Below are 15,784 nucleotides of genomic sequence, written 5' to 3'. Positions count from 1 at the left end.
GACCTCCTGCCTCTTTCTTATATACCTCTCCCAGTCATTTGCATTATTTCCCTGCAAAAATCGTCCAAATGCCTCTCTCTTCTCTTTGACTATTAATCTTACTTCTTCATCCCACCACTCACCACCCTTTCTAATCTGCCCTCCTCCCACGCTTTTCATGCCACAAGCATCTTTTGTACAAGCCATCACTGCTTCCCTAATTACTTCCCATTCCTCCCCCATTCCCCTTACGTCCTTTGTTCTCACCTTTTTCCATTCTATACTCAGTCTCTCGTGGTACTTCCTCACACAAGTCTCCTTCCCATGCTCACTTACTCTAGCTGTCATGCAATAATGCCCGAAACCACAGCTCCCTCTCCACATCCAGGCCCCACAGAACTTTCCATGGTTTACCCCAGACGCTTCACATGCCCTGATTCAATCCATTGACAGCACGTCGACCCCAGTATACCACATCAATCCAATTCACTCTATTCCTTGCCCGCCTTTCACCCTTCTGCATGTTCAGGCCCCGATCACTCAAAATCTTTTTCACTCCATCTTTCCACCTCCAATTTAGTCTCGCACTTCTCGTTCCCTCCACCTCCGACACATATATCTTCTTGGTCAATCTTTCCTCACTCATTCTCTCCATGTGCCCAAACCATTTCAAAACACCCTCTTCTGCTCTCTCAACCACGCTCTTTTTATTTCCACACATCTCTCTTACCCTTACATTACTTACTTGATCAAACCACCTCACACCACATATTGTCCTCAAACATCTCATTTCCAGCACATCCACCCTACATATATTTATTTTTTTTTATCTTTTTTTTTCCGCTGTCTCCCGCGTTTGCGAGGTAGCGCAAGGAAACAGACGAAAGAAATGGCCCAACCCACCCCCATACACATGTATATACATATGTCCACACACGCAAATATACATACCTACACAGCTTTCCATGGTTTACCCCAGACGCTTCACATGCCCTGATTCAATCCACTGACAGTACGTCAACCCCGGTATACCACATCGATCCAATTCACTCTATTCCTTGCCCTCCTTTCACCCTCCTGCATGTTCAGGCCCCGATCACACAAAATCATTTTCACTCCATCTTTCCACCTCCAATTTGGTCTCCCACTTCTCCTCGTTCCCTCCACCTCCGACACATATATCCTCTTGGTTAATCTTTCCTCACTAATTCTCTCCATGTGCCCAAACCATTTCAAAACACCCTCTTCTGCTCTCTCAACCATGCTCTTTTTATTTCCACACATCTCTCTTACCCTTACGTTACTTACTCGATCAAACCACCTCACACCACACATTGTCCTCAAACATCTCATTTCCAGCACATCCATCCTCCTGCGCACAACTCTATCCATAGCCCACGCCTCGCAACCATACAACATTGTTAGAACCACTATTCCTTCAAACATACCCATTTTTGCTTTCCGAGATAATGTTCTCGACTTCCACACATTCTTCAAGGCTCCCAGGATTTTCACCCCCTCCCCCACCCTATGATCCACTTCTGCTTCCATGGTTCCATCCGCTGCCAGATCCACTCCCAGATATCTAAAACACTTTACTTCCTCCAGTTTTTCTCCATTCAAACTTACCTCCCAATTGACTTGACCCTCAACCCTACTGTACCTAATAACCTTGCTCTTATTCACATTTACTCTTAACTTTCTTCTTTCACACACTTTACCAAACTCAGTCACCAGCTTCTGCAGTTTCTCACATGAATCAGCCACCAGCGCTGTATCATCAGCGAACAACAACTGACTCACTTCGCAAGCTCTCTCATCCACAACAGACTTCATACTTGCCCCTCTTTTCAAAACTCTTGCATTCACCTCCCTAACAACCCCATCCATAAACAAATTAAACAACCATGGAGACATCACGCACCCCTGCCACAAACCTACATTCACTGAGAACCAATCACTTTCCTCTCTTCCTACACGTACACATGCCGTACATCCTCGATAAAAACTTTTCACTGCTTCTAACAACTTGCCTCCCACACCATATATTCTTAATACCTTCCACAGAGCATCTCTATCAACTCTATCATATGCCTTCTCCAGATCCATAAATGCTACATACAAATCCATTTGCTTTTCTAAGTATTTCTCACATACATTCCTCAAAGCAAACACCTGATCCACACATCCTCTACCACTTCTGAAACCACACTGCTCTTCCCCAATCTGATGCTCTGTACATGCCTTCACCCTCTCAATCAATACCCTCCCATATAATTTACCAGGAATACTCAACAAACTTATACCTCTGAAATTTGAGCACTCACTCTTATCCCCTTTGCCTTTGTACAATGGCACTATGCACGCATTCCGCCAATCCTCAGGCACCTCACCATGAGTCATACATACATTAAATAACCTTACCAACCAGTCAATAATACAGTCACCCCCTTTTTTAATAAATTCCACTGCAATACCATCCAAACCTGCTGCCTTGCCGGCTTTCATCTTCTGCAAAGCTTTTACTACCTCTTCTCTGTTTACCAAATCATTTTCCCTAACCCTCTCACTTTGCACACCACCTCGACCAAAACACCCTATATCTGCCACTCTATCATCAAACACATTCAACAAACCTTCAAAATACTCACTCCATCTCCTTCTCACTTCACCACTACTTGTTATCACCTCCCCATTAGCCCCCTTCACTGGAGTTCCCATTTGTTCCCTTGTCTTACACGCTTTATATACCTCCTTCCAAAACATCTTTTTATTCTCCCTAAAATTTGATGGTACTCTCTCACCCCAACTCTCATTTGCCCTGTTTTTCACCTCTTGCACCTTTCTCTTGACCTCCTGCCTCTTTCTTATATACCTCTCCCAGTCATTTGCATTATTTCCCTGCAAAAATCGTCCAAATGCCTCTCTCTTCTCTTTGACTATTAATCTTACTTCTTCATCCCACCACTCACCACCCTTTCTAATCTGCCCTCCTCCCACGCTTTTCATGCCACAAGCATCTTTTGTACAAGCCATCACTGCTTCCCTAATTACTTCCCATTCCTCCCCCATTCCCCTTACGTCCTTTGTTCTCACCTTTTTCCATTCTATACTCAGTCTCTCGTGGTACTTCCTCACACAAGTCTCCTTCCCATGCTCACTTACTCTAGCTGTCATGCAATAATGCCCGAAACCACAGCTCCCTCTCCACATCCAGGCCCCACAGAACTTTCCATGGTTTACCCCAGACGCTTCACATGCCCTGATTCAATCCATTGACAGCACGTCGACCCCAGTATACCACATCAATCCAATTCACTCTATTCCTTGCCCGCCTTTCACCCTTCTGCATGTTCAGGCCCCGATCACTCAAAATCTTTTTCACTCCATCTTCCACCTCCAATTTAGTCTCGCACTTCTCGTTCCCTCCACCTCCGACACATATATCTTCTTGGTCAATCTTTCCTCACTCATTCTCTCCATGTGCCCAAACCATTTCAAAACACCCTCTTCTGCTCTCTCAACCACGCTCTTTTTATTTCCACACATCTCTCTTACCCTTACATTACTTACTTGATCAAACCACCTCACACCACATATTGTCCTCAAACATCTCATTTCCAGCACATCCACCCCACATATATTTATTTTTTTTTATCTTTTTTTTTTCCGCTGTCTCCCGCGTTTGCGAGGTAGTGCAAGGAAACAGACGAAAGAAATGGCCCAACCCACCCCCATACACATGTATATACATATGTCCACACACGCAAATATACATACCTACACAGCTTTCCATGGTTTACCCCAGACGCTTCACATGCCCTGATTCAATCCACTGACAGCACGTCAACCCCGGTATACCACATCGATCCAATTCACTCTATTCCTTGCCCTCCTTTCACCCTCCTGCATGTTCAGGCCCCGATCACACAAAATCATTTTCACTCCATCTTTCCACCTCCAATTTGGTCTCCCACTTCTCCTCGTTCCCTCCACCTCCGACACATATATCCTCTTGGTTAATCTTTCCTCACTAATTCTCTCCATGTGCCCAAACCATTTCAAAACACCCTCTTCTGCTCTCTCAACCATGCTCTTTTTATTTCCACACATCTCTCTTACCCTTACGTTACTTACTCGATCAAACCACCTCACACCACACATTGTCCTCAAACATCTCATTTCCAGCACATCCATCCTCCTGCGCACAACTCTATCCATAGCCCACGCCTCGCAACCATACAACATTGTTAGAACCACTATTCCTTCAAACATACCCATTTTTGCTTTCCGAGATAATGTTCTCGACTTCCACACATTCTTCAAGGCTCCCAGGATTTTCACCCCCTCCCCCACCCTATGATCCACTTCTGCTTCCATGGTTCCATCCGCTGCCAGATCCACTCCCAGATATCTAAAACACTTTACTTCCTCCAGTTTTTCTCCATTCAAACTTACCTCCCAATTGACTTGACCCTCAACCCTACTGTACCTAATAACCTTGCTCTTATTCACATTTACTCTTAACTTTCTTCTTTCACACACTTTACCAAACTCAGTCACCAGCTTCTGCAGTTTCTCACATGAATCAGCCACCAGCGCTGTATCATCAGCGAACAACAACTGACTCACTTCGCAAGCTCTCTCATCCACAACAGACTTCATACTTGCCCCTCTTTTCAAAACTCTTGCATTCACCTCCCTAACAACCCCATCCATAAACAAATTAAACAACCATGGAGACATCACGCACCCCTGCCACAAACCTACATTCACTGAGAACCAATCACTTTCCTCTCTTCCTACACGTACACATGCCGTACATCCTCGATAAAAACTTTTCACTGCTTCTAACAACTTGCCTCCCACACCATATATTCTTAATACCTTCCACAGAGCATCTCTATCAACTCTATCATATGCCTTCTCCAGATCCATAAATGCTACATACAAATCCATTTGCTTTTCTAAGTATTTCTCACATACATTCCTCAAAGCAAACACCTGATCCACACATCCTCTACCACTTCTGAAACCACACTGCTCTTCCCCAATCTGATGCTCTGTACATGCCTTCACCCTCTCAATCAATACCCTCCCATATAATTTACCAGGAATACTCAACAAACTTATACCTCTGAAATTTGAGCACTCACTCTTATCCCCTTTGCCTTTGTACAATGGCACTATGCACGCATTCCGCCAATCCTCAGGCACCTCACCATGAGTCATACATACATTAAATAACCTTACCAACCAGTCAATAATACAGTCACCCCCTTTTTTAATAAATTCCACTGCAATACCATCCAAACCTGCTGCCTTGCCGGCTTTCATCTTCTGCAAAGCTTTTACTACCTCTTCTCTGTTTACCAAATCATTTTCCCTAACCCTCTCACTTTGCACACCACCTCGACCAAAACACCCTATATCTGCCACTCTATCATCAAACACATATATACCTACATATATACCTACATATATGTATACTGGGGTTGACTTGCTGTCTGTGGATTGAACTAGGGGAAGTGAAGCGTCTGGGGTAATCCATGGAAAGTTTTGTGGGTGCTGGATATGGAAAGGGAGCTTTGGTTTCGGTGCATCATTCATGACGGCTAGAGACTGAGTGTGAAGGAATGTGGCCTTTGTTGTCTTTTCCTAGTGCTACCTCGCACATGTGTGGGGGGGAGGGGGGTGGTGTTTCAAGTGCAGTGGGGTGGAGATGGGAATGGATGAAGGCAGCATGTAAGAATATGTACATGTTTATATATGTATATGTCTGTGTATGTATAGTATGTATACATTGAAATGTATAGATATGTATATGTGCATGTGTGAGCGTGTATGTCTATACATATGTATGTGGGTGGGTTGGGCCATTCTTTTGTCTGTTTCCCTGTGTTACCTTGTGAATGCAGGAGACAGCAATAACGTGTGATAAATAGAAATAGATTGATAGATATTTGTATATATGGATGGAGTGACAAGAGAAATGAAATCAAAACTAGTGAAAGGGGGATGCATTGATGGAGTGTGGTTGTGAGATATGGTTGCTAGTGGCAAGCCTGTTTGCTGCTTATACTCTATTGTTTGCTGAGAGTGTAGAGGAGTTGCAGAAGGTTGTAAGTGTGTTTTTATGATAAGTGTAAGTGGAGGAGATTGAAGGTAAATGCAAGTAAAAGTAAAGTAATTGTGTTTGAAAGGAAATGGAGTGAAAGTGTAGATTTTGTGAAATTACGTAGAGCGAAAGAAGAAAGTGTACTAAATTGTGATGTGGATGTGGGGGGAAAAAGGCTGGAAGAAGTATGTGAAAGCTGTCTTGGGTAAGTGTGGTGGTATGCAAGGAGATATTAGGGAGAGAGCAATACAGGGTAAGAGAGTCATTGGGTCCCTTGATAGAATAATGAAGGGTAGAGGTGTAAGTATTGAAATGAAAAGAGGATTAAGGGACAGCATAATCCCCCCAACCCTGATCTACGCAGCAAAATCATGGACATAGATTTAGGCGCAGAGGTCAAGAATCCTGGCTGTGGAAATAAGCTGTTTGAGAAGAGCATGTGGTGTAACTAGATGGAATGGAGAAAGAAATGAAAGGGTGTATGAGAGATGTGGTATGGAAAGGAATGCAAAATGAGTGAATTGTGGAATGGATGAAACATAATACTTTGAGGTGCTTTGGGCATGTGGAAAGAATGCAAGTCTGGGAGTTTACAAGGAGTGTGTGATAGTACAATTAAAGGGGTTGGTGTGAGTGGAAGACCACCTGTGACTTAGGTAGATAGGTTGGAGGAATGCTGGAGTGAGAGAAAAAGAGGAAGAATGTGTGGAATGGTGTATGCTAGGGAGGCACATAAGGACAAGGATAATTGGAGACTCTTTTGCTGTGGCCATCCCTCGATGGGAGGGAACAGGCATCAGAGATAGATCTATTTATATCTCTGATGCCTGTTCCGATTGGGACTCCCTCAAAGGGGTGGCCACGGCAATAAAGTCACCATAACAAGTGAACTCCAGTGCCGCTTCTTAGACTTAAGTGCCTCACCTTTAACAAGCTACTGGCAGAGGGCAACTCTGGTGCAGTGTTTGCTGATGCTCCTACCAACTACTACTATATATTGCTCCTACTGACTACTACCTAATGATCCAACCTAAATGTTCCTACTGACTTCTCTCTACTGCTCCTACCACTTTGCCAAAAGGCAGGACTAGCACATAGTGCTGACCGCAGGAAAAACTAGAACTATGAAGAATGAGCTGTGTGAGTTAAGTGTTGTCAAGTGTTTTGTATGACAAGAGATTGTACGTTTGTGGACAGAATGCTAGTGGTCCACGTGTTAGTGAGGCAGAAGGGAAAGATAGCTACCTGGGTCAGAGGAGTACAACTGGACATCCACTGAGGTGCTGGTTCATTAAGCAGATGTCACTAAACCTCCCAATTCACAGGTAGGAAAATAGTCTCCTTGGTCTTTTTGTGGAACTTATCTCTGAAGAGAGAAGACATAAAGGATTTTACATTTCTCAAACATAAGTGAATGATACCTTCCTTTAGGTGTCAAGGATTGACCTTTTGCTGCCCTGGGATTGCCACCTCCATTGTAGATGGACCCACTGTGTCTTACTTTATTTTCTTTTTTATTAAGACTTTTTTATCCCTCCTCCCTGTTGGTATCCTCTCAAAACTCCGAAGACAATCTGACCCCATTGAGAAGTGTAAGGTTTGAAGTATGAAAAATATTTATCTCTAGGGTGATGTCTCTTGAGCATTTTCTCAGGTTGTTTCCCACCCTACCTTCCTATCTTTTCAAAACCTTACTCTTTACCATTAGTGATCAAGTTGATTGTTGTATTCTGAGAATTAGAAGGTAGGTTACTACTGACAAAGCAGTATTCTGCTCTCACTGAATAGGTGGTTAACAAGGTTATGAGGCATTTACCTCACCAGGAGCCAGGAAGTTAAGGTTTCAAACCTTTAGTGATCCTGGATGTTCTCTCGAGGCTCGAGGTACACTGCCCTAGAAAGAAACAGTTGCTTCTTTTTTCATACTTAAAAGAGCTTTCAAATTTCCCCCTTAACATCTTAGATATGTTCATACGTGGCATGAAGACAAGAAGACAGAAAATATGCTCTTATTTTATCCTGATTTTTGATGATCATATATCTATATGCTAGTGGTGCTGTACTCTTGATTTTTAAGTCAAAGCTGACACTGCTGTAAGAGTATCTATAGGTTTACAGTTATCTTCTAAATATTTCAGTCAACATCTCTATAAAAATATATCAAACTGATAAAGACTGAATTTGTTTCCATTTCATAAAAAATCATAGTTGCAAAGTGGACGCACCGGGGACGTGACGAATGGTGGGACCCAGATGCTTGGATGCACCCAGACTATGATGACCCATCTACCTCTCCTGTCCCTCATGTGCATCGAATCCCTTGCACTCGGGATAGTGCAGTGTTTACAAACACCAGCCAGTCCTTATACAGTGTACATCTCTCCCCGCCAGCCATTTCCATTACTAACCTTTCCATCGGAAGCAAGGTAACAATATCATTATTTATGTGATTTGATTAATACTTTGCCAGCAGTCAGTACAAGTTTGAGATGGTTATTTGATCTACATTATTTCTTAGTTACTTTAAAGTGTTCTAAATGTCATAATGTTGACAGAATCTATTTCAGGTTTCTCACCAAAGGTTTAGTTTCTAGGTGATGCTAGATTGTAAGATCATGTTCAAGATAGATTGGGTTATGATTTTACTGAAATGTTTGCTCTATGAATTTCAGCCAAAGCTTCATTTTTCCTTAAAGGGAAGCAGTGCAGTAGAATCAGCCAGATAGAGTTTTGTTATAGATGTTGTCCTTCAGTATTGCTTGACTGTGAATTGTGCTGTGTCTTTCTACTGCAGAAAAATATAATTACACAGCACCTACCATGTCTGACCAAATGAAAAATGCTTTCACTTAGAAAAGGAAATGAGATCCATCATTCTGTCTTCATTTAAGAAAAGGGATGTGTGATGATCATTCTTAGCATTGTTATTACTAGATTATTATAAACTCCTCATATGAGTGAGGAGGGAGGTCTATTTTTTTATGTTGTCTGTCCCATATTTCAGATGGCTTGTTCCATTCATTTACTCCTCTCCTACTATTCTAGAACTTTACTTGTTTTCTTGCTTGTATCTTCATAATGTCTTGCTTTTCCTCTTTTTCTGTTTTCCTTTACTGATACTAAAGAATTGCTTACAATTGATGATGTCATGTCAATGCAGAGGTATTGAACTTGTAATCATGCCCCATCTCTCTCTTTCTTGCTCCTAGCATGATTAAATTCATAATTCTGAACTTCTACCTTTAACAGAGCTCCCTTATTTCAGGTACTGTACAGTTACCATTTCCCTCAAGTGGGCCTTCTTTATCAGACCTATAACTGTCAAAGTTGGTGATCGGACTGATTAGGCATACAGTACTTTGAGTTTGATAAAGGATATATATATTTTGTTGAACATCTTTTCATCTTTGTACTTTAGAACTCTTCTAGTATTATTGAACACAATTTGCCTCATTAACAATTCTTCTGATGTGGTTTACCTGAGATAAGTTAGGTGTTGCAACAGTTTTTAAGTCTATTAACTTGAAGATTCAAGATGTTTGATTCCCGCAAGAATAGTCATGACTAAACATTTTGTCATTGTGTTCCTTCTTCATCTCTCTGCATTTGATTGATCTCAACTTCATCAGTCGTGTATCTGATCGGTGCTAGAGCTTATGAAAATTTTTTGAAGGTTACTGAGTGGTTTGGTCATTCCTTACTTCCTTTATGGCATTCACATCATCGGCAAGTGTATTCATATATGATTTCATTCCTTCTGATTACTCATTCTTATATAAAAGAAATAATAAAGTCACAAGACCAATCCCTGATGAATACCACTTATTCTTGTCACCAGTTTTGAGGAAACACTCAGACATGTTTCTTTGGTTCTTTTCCACTCTGATGATTTTCAGTTCATTGATAAAGTCCGCTTATCATGCCAGCTTTAAGATTCATTTTTTTTTATTCTTGTATGTAAGGTTATCATATGTCTTTTGGCAGTTCAAGAAGCAGCAGTCCATCATTTTTTACATCTGAGATGTAGCATCAAGAACAGAGGACTGAGCCTTATAGGAAAATCCTCACTTGGCCGCATTCTCTGGAGGGGAGGATTTCCTCACAGACACACACACACACTCCTGGCTCGTACCCTTTGTCACCTACAACACACAAGGAATATGTGGGAAGTGTTTTAGATATCTGGGAGTGGATCTGTCAGCGGATGGAACCATGGAAGCGGAAGTGGATCATAGGGTGGGGGAGGGGGCGAAAATTTTGGGAGCCTTGAAAAATGTGTGGAAGTCGAGAACATTATCTCGGAAAGCAAAAATGGGTATGTTTGAGGGAATAGTGGTTCCAACAATGTTGTATGGTTGCGAGGCGTGGGCTATGGATAGAGATGTGCGCAGGAGGATGGATGTGCTGGAAATGAGATGTTTGAGGACAATGTGTGGTGTGAGGTGGTTTGATCGAGTAAGTAACGTAAGGGTAAGAGAGATGTGTGGAAATAAAAAGAGCGTGGTTGAGAGAGCAGAAGAGGGTGTTTTGAAATGGTTTGGGCACATGGAGAGAATGAGTGAGGAGAGATTGACCAAGAGGATATATGTGTCGGAGGTGGGGGGAACGAGGAGAAGAGGGAGACCAAATTGGAGGTGGAAAGATGGAGTGAAAAAGATTTTGTGTGATCGGGGCCTGAACATGCAGGAGGGTGAAAGGAGGGCAAGAAATAGAGTGAATTGGAGTCATGTGGTATACAGGGGTTGACGTGCTGTCAGTGGATTGAATCAGGGCATGTGAAGCGTCTGGGGTAAATCATGGAAAGATGTGTAGGTATGTATATTTGCGTGTGTGGACGTGTGTATGTACATGTGTATGGGGGGGGGGTTGGGCCATTTCTTTCGTCTGTTTCCTTGCGCTACCTCGCAGACGCGGGAGACAGCGACAAAGTATAAAAAAAAAAAAAAAAAAAAATTATTTCTCCCCTATCCCCTGGGATGATAAGTTTGAATGGAGAAAAGCTGGAGGAAGTGAAGTGTTTTAGATGTCTGGAAGTGTACTTAGCAGTGGATGGAACCACAGAAGTGGAAGTGAGTCACAGGATGGGGAAGGGGGAAAAGGTTCTGGGAGTGTTGAAGATTGTGTGGAAGGCGAGAATGTTATCGCAGAGAGGAAAAATGGGTATTTTTGAATTAATAGAGGTTCCATCAGTGTTATATGGTTGTGAGGCATGGGCTATAGATAGAATTGTGTGGGGGAGGGTGGATGTGTTGGAAATGAAATGTTTATATGGTGTGAGGTGGTTTGATCGAGGGAAATAAGTAACAAAAGAGTAAGAGAGATTTATTTATTATACTTTGTCGCTGTCTCCCATGTTAGCAAGGTAGCACAGGGAAACAGATGAAAGAATGGCCCAACCCACCCACATACACATGTATATACATACACGTCCACACACGCACATATACATACCTATACATTTCAACATATACATGTACATACACACATATACATATGTACACATGTACATAATTCATGCTTGCTGCCTATATTCATTCCTGTCACCACCCTGCCACACATGACAACTCCCTCCCCCCGCATGCGCACGAGGTAGCGTTAGGAAAAGACGACAGAGGCCACATTTGTTCACACTCAGTCTCTAGCTATCATGTATAATGCACCAAAACCACGGCTCCTTTTTCACATCCAGGCCCCACAAAACTTACCATGGTTTACCCTAGACACTTCACATGCCCTGGTTCAATCCATTGACAGCACGTCGACCCCGGTATACCACATCATTCCAGTTCACTCTATTCCTTGCACACCTTTCACCCTCCTGTTCAGGCCCTGATCGCACAAGATCTTTTTCACTCTATCCTTCCACGTCCAATTGGTCTCCCACTTCTCCTCGTTCCCTCCACCTCTGACACATATATCCTCTTTGTCAATCTTTCCTCACTCATTCTCTCCATGTGACCAAACCATTTCAAAACACCTTCTGCTTTTTTATTACCACACATCTCTCTTATCCTATTATTACTTTCTCGATCAAACCACCTCACACCACATATTGTACTCAAACATCTCATTTCCAACATATCCACCCTCCTCCACGCCGCTCCATCTACAGCCCACGCCTCGCAACCATATAACATTGTTGTAACCACCATTCCTTCAAATATACCCATTTTTGCTTTCCGAGATAATGTTCTCGCCTTCCACAAATTTTTCAATGCTCCCAGAACTTTCACCCCCTCCCCCACCCTGCGACTCACTTCTGCTTCCATGGTTCTATCCACTGCCAAATCCATTCCCACATATCTAAAACACTTCACTTTCTCCAGTTTTTCTCCATTCAAACTTACATCCCAATTGACTTGTCCCTTAACCCTACTGTACCTAATACCCTTGCTCTAATTCACATTTACTCTCAGCTTTCTTCTTTCACACACTTTACAAAACTCAGTCACCAGCTTCTGCAGTTTCTCACCTGAATCAGCCACCAGCGCTGTATCATCATTGAACAACTGACTCACTTCTTAAGCCCTCTCGTCCACAACAGACTGCACACTTGCCCCTCTGTTCAAAACTCTTGCATTCACCTCCCTAACAACCCCATCCATAAACAAATTAAACAACCATGGAGACATAATGCACCCCTGCTGCAAATCGACATTCACTGAGAGCCAATCACTTTCCTCTCTTCCTACTCATACACATACTTTACATCCTTGATAAAAACTTTTCACTGCTTCTAGCAACTTGCCTCCCACACCGTATATTCTTAATAACTTCCAAAGAGCATCTCTATCATATGGCTTCTCCAGATCCATAAGTGCTACATACAAATCCATTTGCTTTTCTAAGTATTTCTCACATACATTCTTCAAAGCAAACACCTGATCCACACATCCTCTACCACTTCTGAAACCACACTGCTCTTCCCCAATCTGATGCTCTGTACATGCCTTCACCCTCTCAATCAATATCCTCCTATATAATTTCCCAGGAATACTCAAACTAATACCTCTGTAATTTGAGATATCTCTGTAATTTGAGCACTCACTTTTATCCCCTTCGCCTTTGTACAGTGGCACTATGCATGCATTCCGCCAATCCTCAGGCACCTCTTCATGAGCCATACATACATTGAATATCCTCGCCAACCAGTCAACAACACAGTCACCCTCTTTTTTCATAAATTCCAGTGCAATACCATCTAAACCCACCGCCTCGCCGGCTTTCATCTTCTGCAAAGCTTTCACTGCCTCTTCTGTGTTTACCAAATCATTCTCCTTGACCCTCTCACTTTGCACACCACCTCAACCAAAACACCCTATCTCTGCCAATCTGTCATCTAACACATTCAACAAAACTTCAAAATACTCACTCCATCTCCCTCTCACTTCACCTCTAGTTACTACCTCCAGTTAGCCCTCTTCACCGATGTTTCCATTTGTTTTCTTCTCTCATGCAAGACTTACACACTTTATTTATCTCCCTCCAAAACGTCTTTTTATTCTCCCTAGGATTTAATGATACTCTCACCCCAACTCTCATTTGCCCTCTTTTTCACCTCTTGCACCTTTCTCTTGACCTCCTGCCTCTTTCTTTTATACATCTCCCAGTCATTTGCATTATTTACATGCAAAAATCATCCAAATGCCTCTCTCTCCTCTTTCACTAACAATCTTACTTCTTCATCCCATCACTCACTACCCTTTCTAATCTGCCCACCTCCCACCCTTTTCATGCCACAAGCATCTTTTATGCAAGCCATTACTGCTTCCCTAAATACATCCCATTCCTCCCCCACTCCCCTTACGTATGTCCTTTGCTCTCACCTTTTCCATTCTGCACTCAGTCTCCTGGTATTTCCTCACACAAGTCTCCTTCCCAAGCTCACTTACTCTCACCACTTTCTTCCCCCCAACATTCTCTCTTCTTTTCTGATAACCTCTAAAATCTTTACCTTCGCCTCCACAAGATAACGATCAGACATCCCTCCAGTTGCACCTCCCAGCACATTAACATCCAAAAGTCTCTCTTTCACGTGCCTATCAATTAACACATAATCCAGTAACGCTCTCTACATACGTATACTTATGTATATCTCTCTTTTTAAACCAGGTATTCCCAATCATCAGTCCTTTTTCAGCACAAATCTAAACACTCTTCACCATTTCCATTTACAACATTGAACACCCCATGTACATCAATTATTCCCTCAGCTATCACATTGCTCACTTTTGCATTCAGATCACCCTTCACTATAACCCGGTCTCTTGCATCAAAGCTGCTAACATGCTCTCTCAGCTGCTCCCAGAACGCTTGCCTCTCATGATCTTTCTTCTCATGCCCATGTGCATAGGCCCCAGTAATCACCCATCTCTCTCCATCCACTTTCAGTTTTATTGATATCAATCTAGAGTTTACTTTCTTACATTCTATCACATACTCCCACAACTCCTGTTTCAGGAGTAGTGCTACTCTTCCTTTGCTCTTTTCCTCTTACCTACCCCTGACTTTACTCCCAAAACATTCCCAAACCACTCTTCCCCTTTACCCTTGAGGTTCGTTTCACTCAGAGCCAGAATATCCAGGTTCCCTTCCTGAAACATAATACCTATCTCTCCTTTTTTCTCATCTTGGTTACATCCACACACATTTAGACACCCCAATCTGAGCCTTCGAGGAAGATGAGCACTCCCAGCATGACTCCTTCTGTTTCCCCTTTTAGAAAGTTAAAATACTAGGAGGGGAGGGTTTCTAGCCCTCCGCTTCTGTTCCCATTAGTCACCTTTTACAACATGCATGGAATGTGTGGGAAGCATTCTTTTTCATGTATCCCCAGGGATATGGGAGGTGGGAAGATTAGAAAGGGTAGTGAGTGGTGGGATGAAGAAGTAAGATTATTAGTGGAAGAGAAGAGAGAGGCATTTAGACAATTTTTGCAGGGAAATAATGCAAATGAGTGGGAGATGTATAAAAGAAACAGGCAGGAGGTCAAGAGAAAGGTGTAAGAGGTGAAAAAGAGGGCAAATGAGAGTTGGGGTGAGAGAGTATCACTAAATTTTAGGGAGAATAAAAAGATGTTTTGGAAGGAGGCAAATAAAGTGCATAAGACAAGGGAACAAATGGAAACATCAGTGAAGGAGGCTAATGGGGAGGTGATAACAAGTAGTCTACTGGTGATGTGAAAAGGAGATGGGGTGAGTATTTTGAAGGTTTGTTGAATGTGTTTGATGATAGAGTGGCAGATATAGGGTGTTTTGGTTGAGATGGTGTGCAAAGTGAGAGGGTTAGGGAAAATGATTTGGTAAAAAGAAAAGAGATAGTGAAGGCTTTGCGGAAGATGAAAGGCGGCAAGGCAGCAGGTTTGGATGGTATTGCAGTGGAACTTATTAAAAAAGGGTGTGACTATTGTTGACTGGTTGGTAAGGTTGTTTAATGTATGTATGACTCATGATGAGGTGCCTGAGGACTGGCAGAATGCTTGCATAGTGCCATTGTACTAAGGCAAAGGGGATAAAAGTGAGTGCTTAAATTACAGAGGTATAAGTTTGTTGAGTATTCCTGGGAAATTATATGAGAGGGTATTGATTGAGAGGGTGAAGGCATATACAGAGCATCAGATTGGGGAAGAGCAGTGTGGTTTCAGAAGTGGTAGAGGATGTGTGGATCAGGTGGTTGCTTTGAAGAATG

The 15,784-nt window shown here is 42.5% G+C and overlaps 1 protein-coding gene across 5 annotated transcripts in view; it reads left to right on the top strand.

Annotated features, from left to right (window-relative positions):
* Positions 1-15,784, top strand: part of LOC139762069 (uncharacterized) — a 455,708-nt gene that overhangs the window by 115,202 nt on the left and 324,722 nt on the right. For all 5 annotated transcript variants that reach the window (XR_011715680.1, XM_071686826.1, XM_071686827.1 and 2 more), the window contains one exon: positions 8,306-8,523. Coding sequence is in view for 4 of the 5 variants with exons in the window: in XM_071686826.1 (XP_071542927.1) it covers positions 8,306-8,523 (218 nt within the window). In the remaining variant the exon portion in view is untranslated. The remainder of the gene's footprint in view (positions 1-8,305; positions 8,524-15,784) is intronic.

This window comes from Panulirus ornatus, chromosome 3, assembly GCF_036320965.1.
Source record: "Panulirus ornatus isolate Po-2019 chromosome 3, ASM3632096v1, whole genome shotgun sequence".
NCBI lineage: Eukaryota > Metazoa > Arthropoda > Malacostraca > Decapoda > Palinuridae > Panulirus > Panulirus ornatus.
Note: the sequence above shows the minus strand (reverse complement) of the source record. Positions and strands in the feature narration are given on the sequence as shown.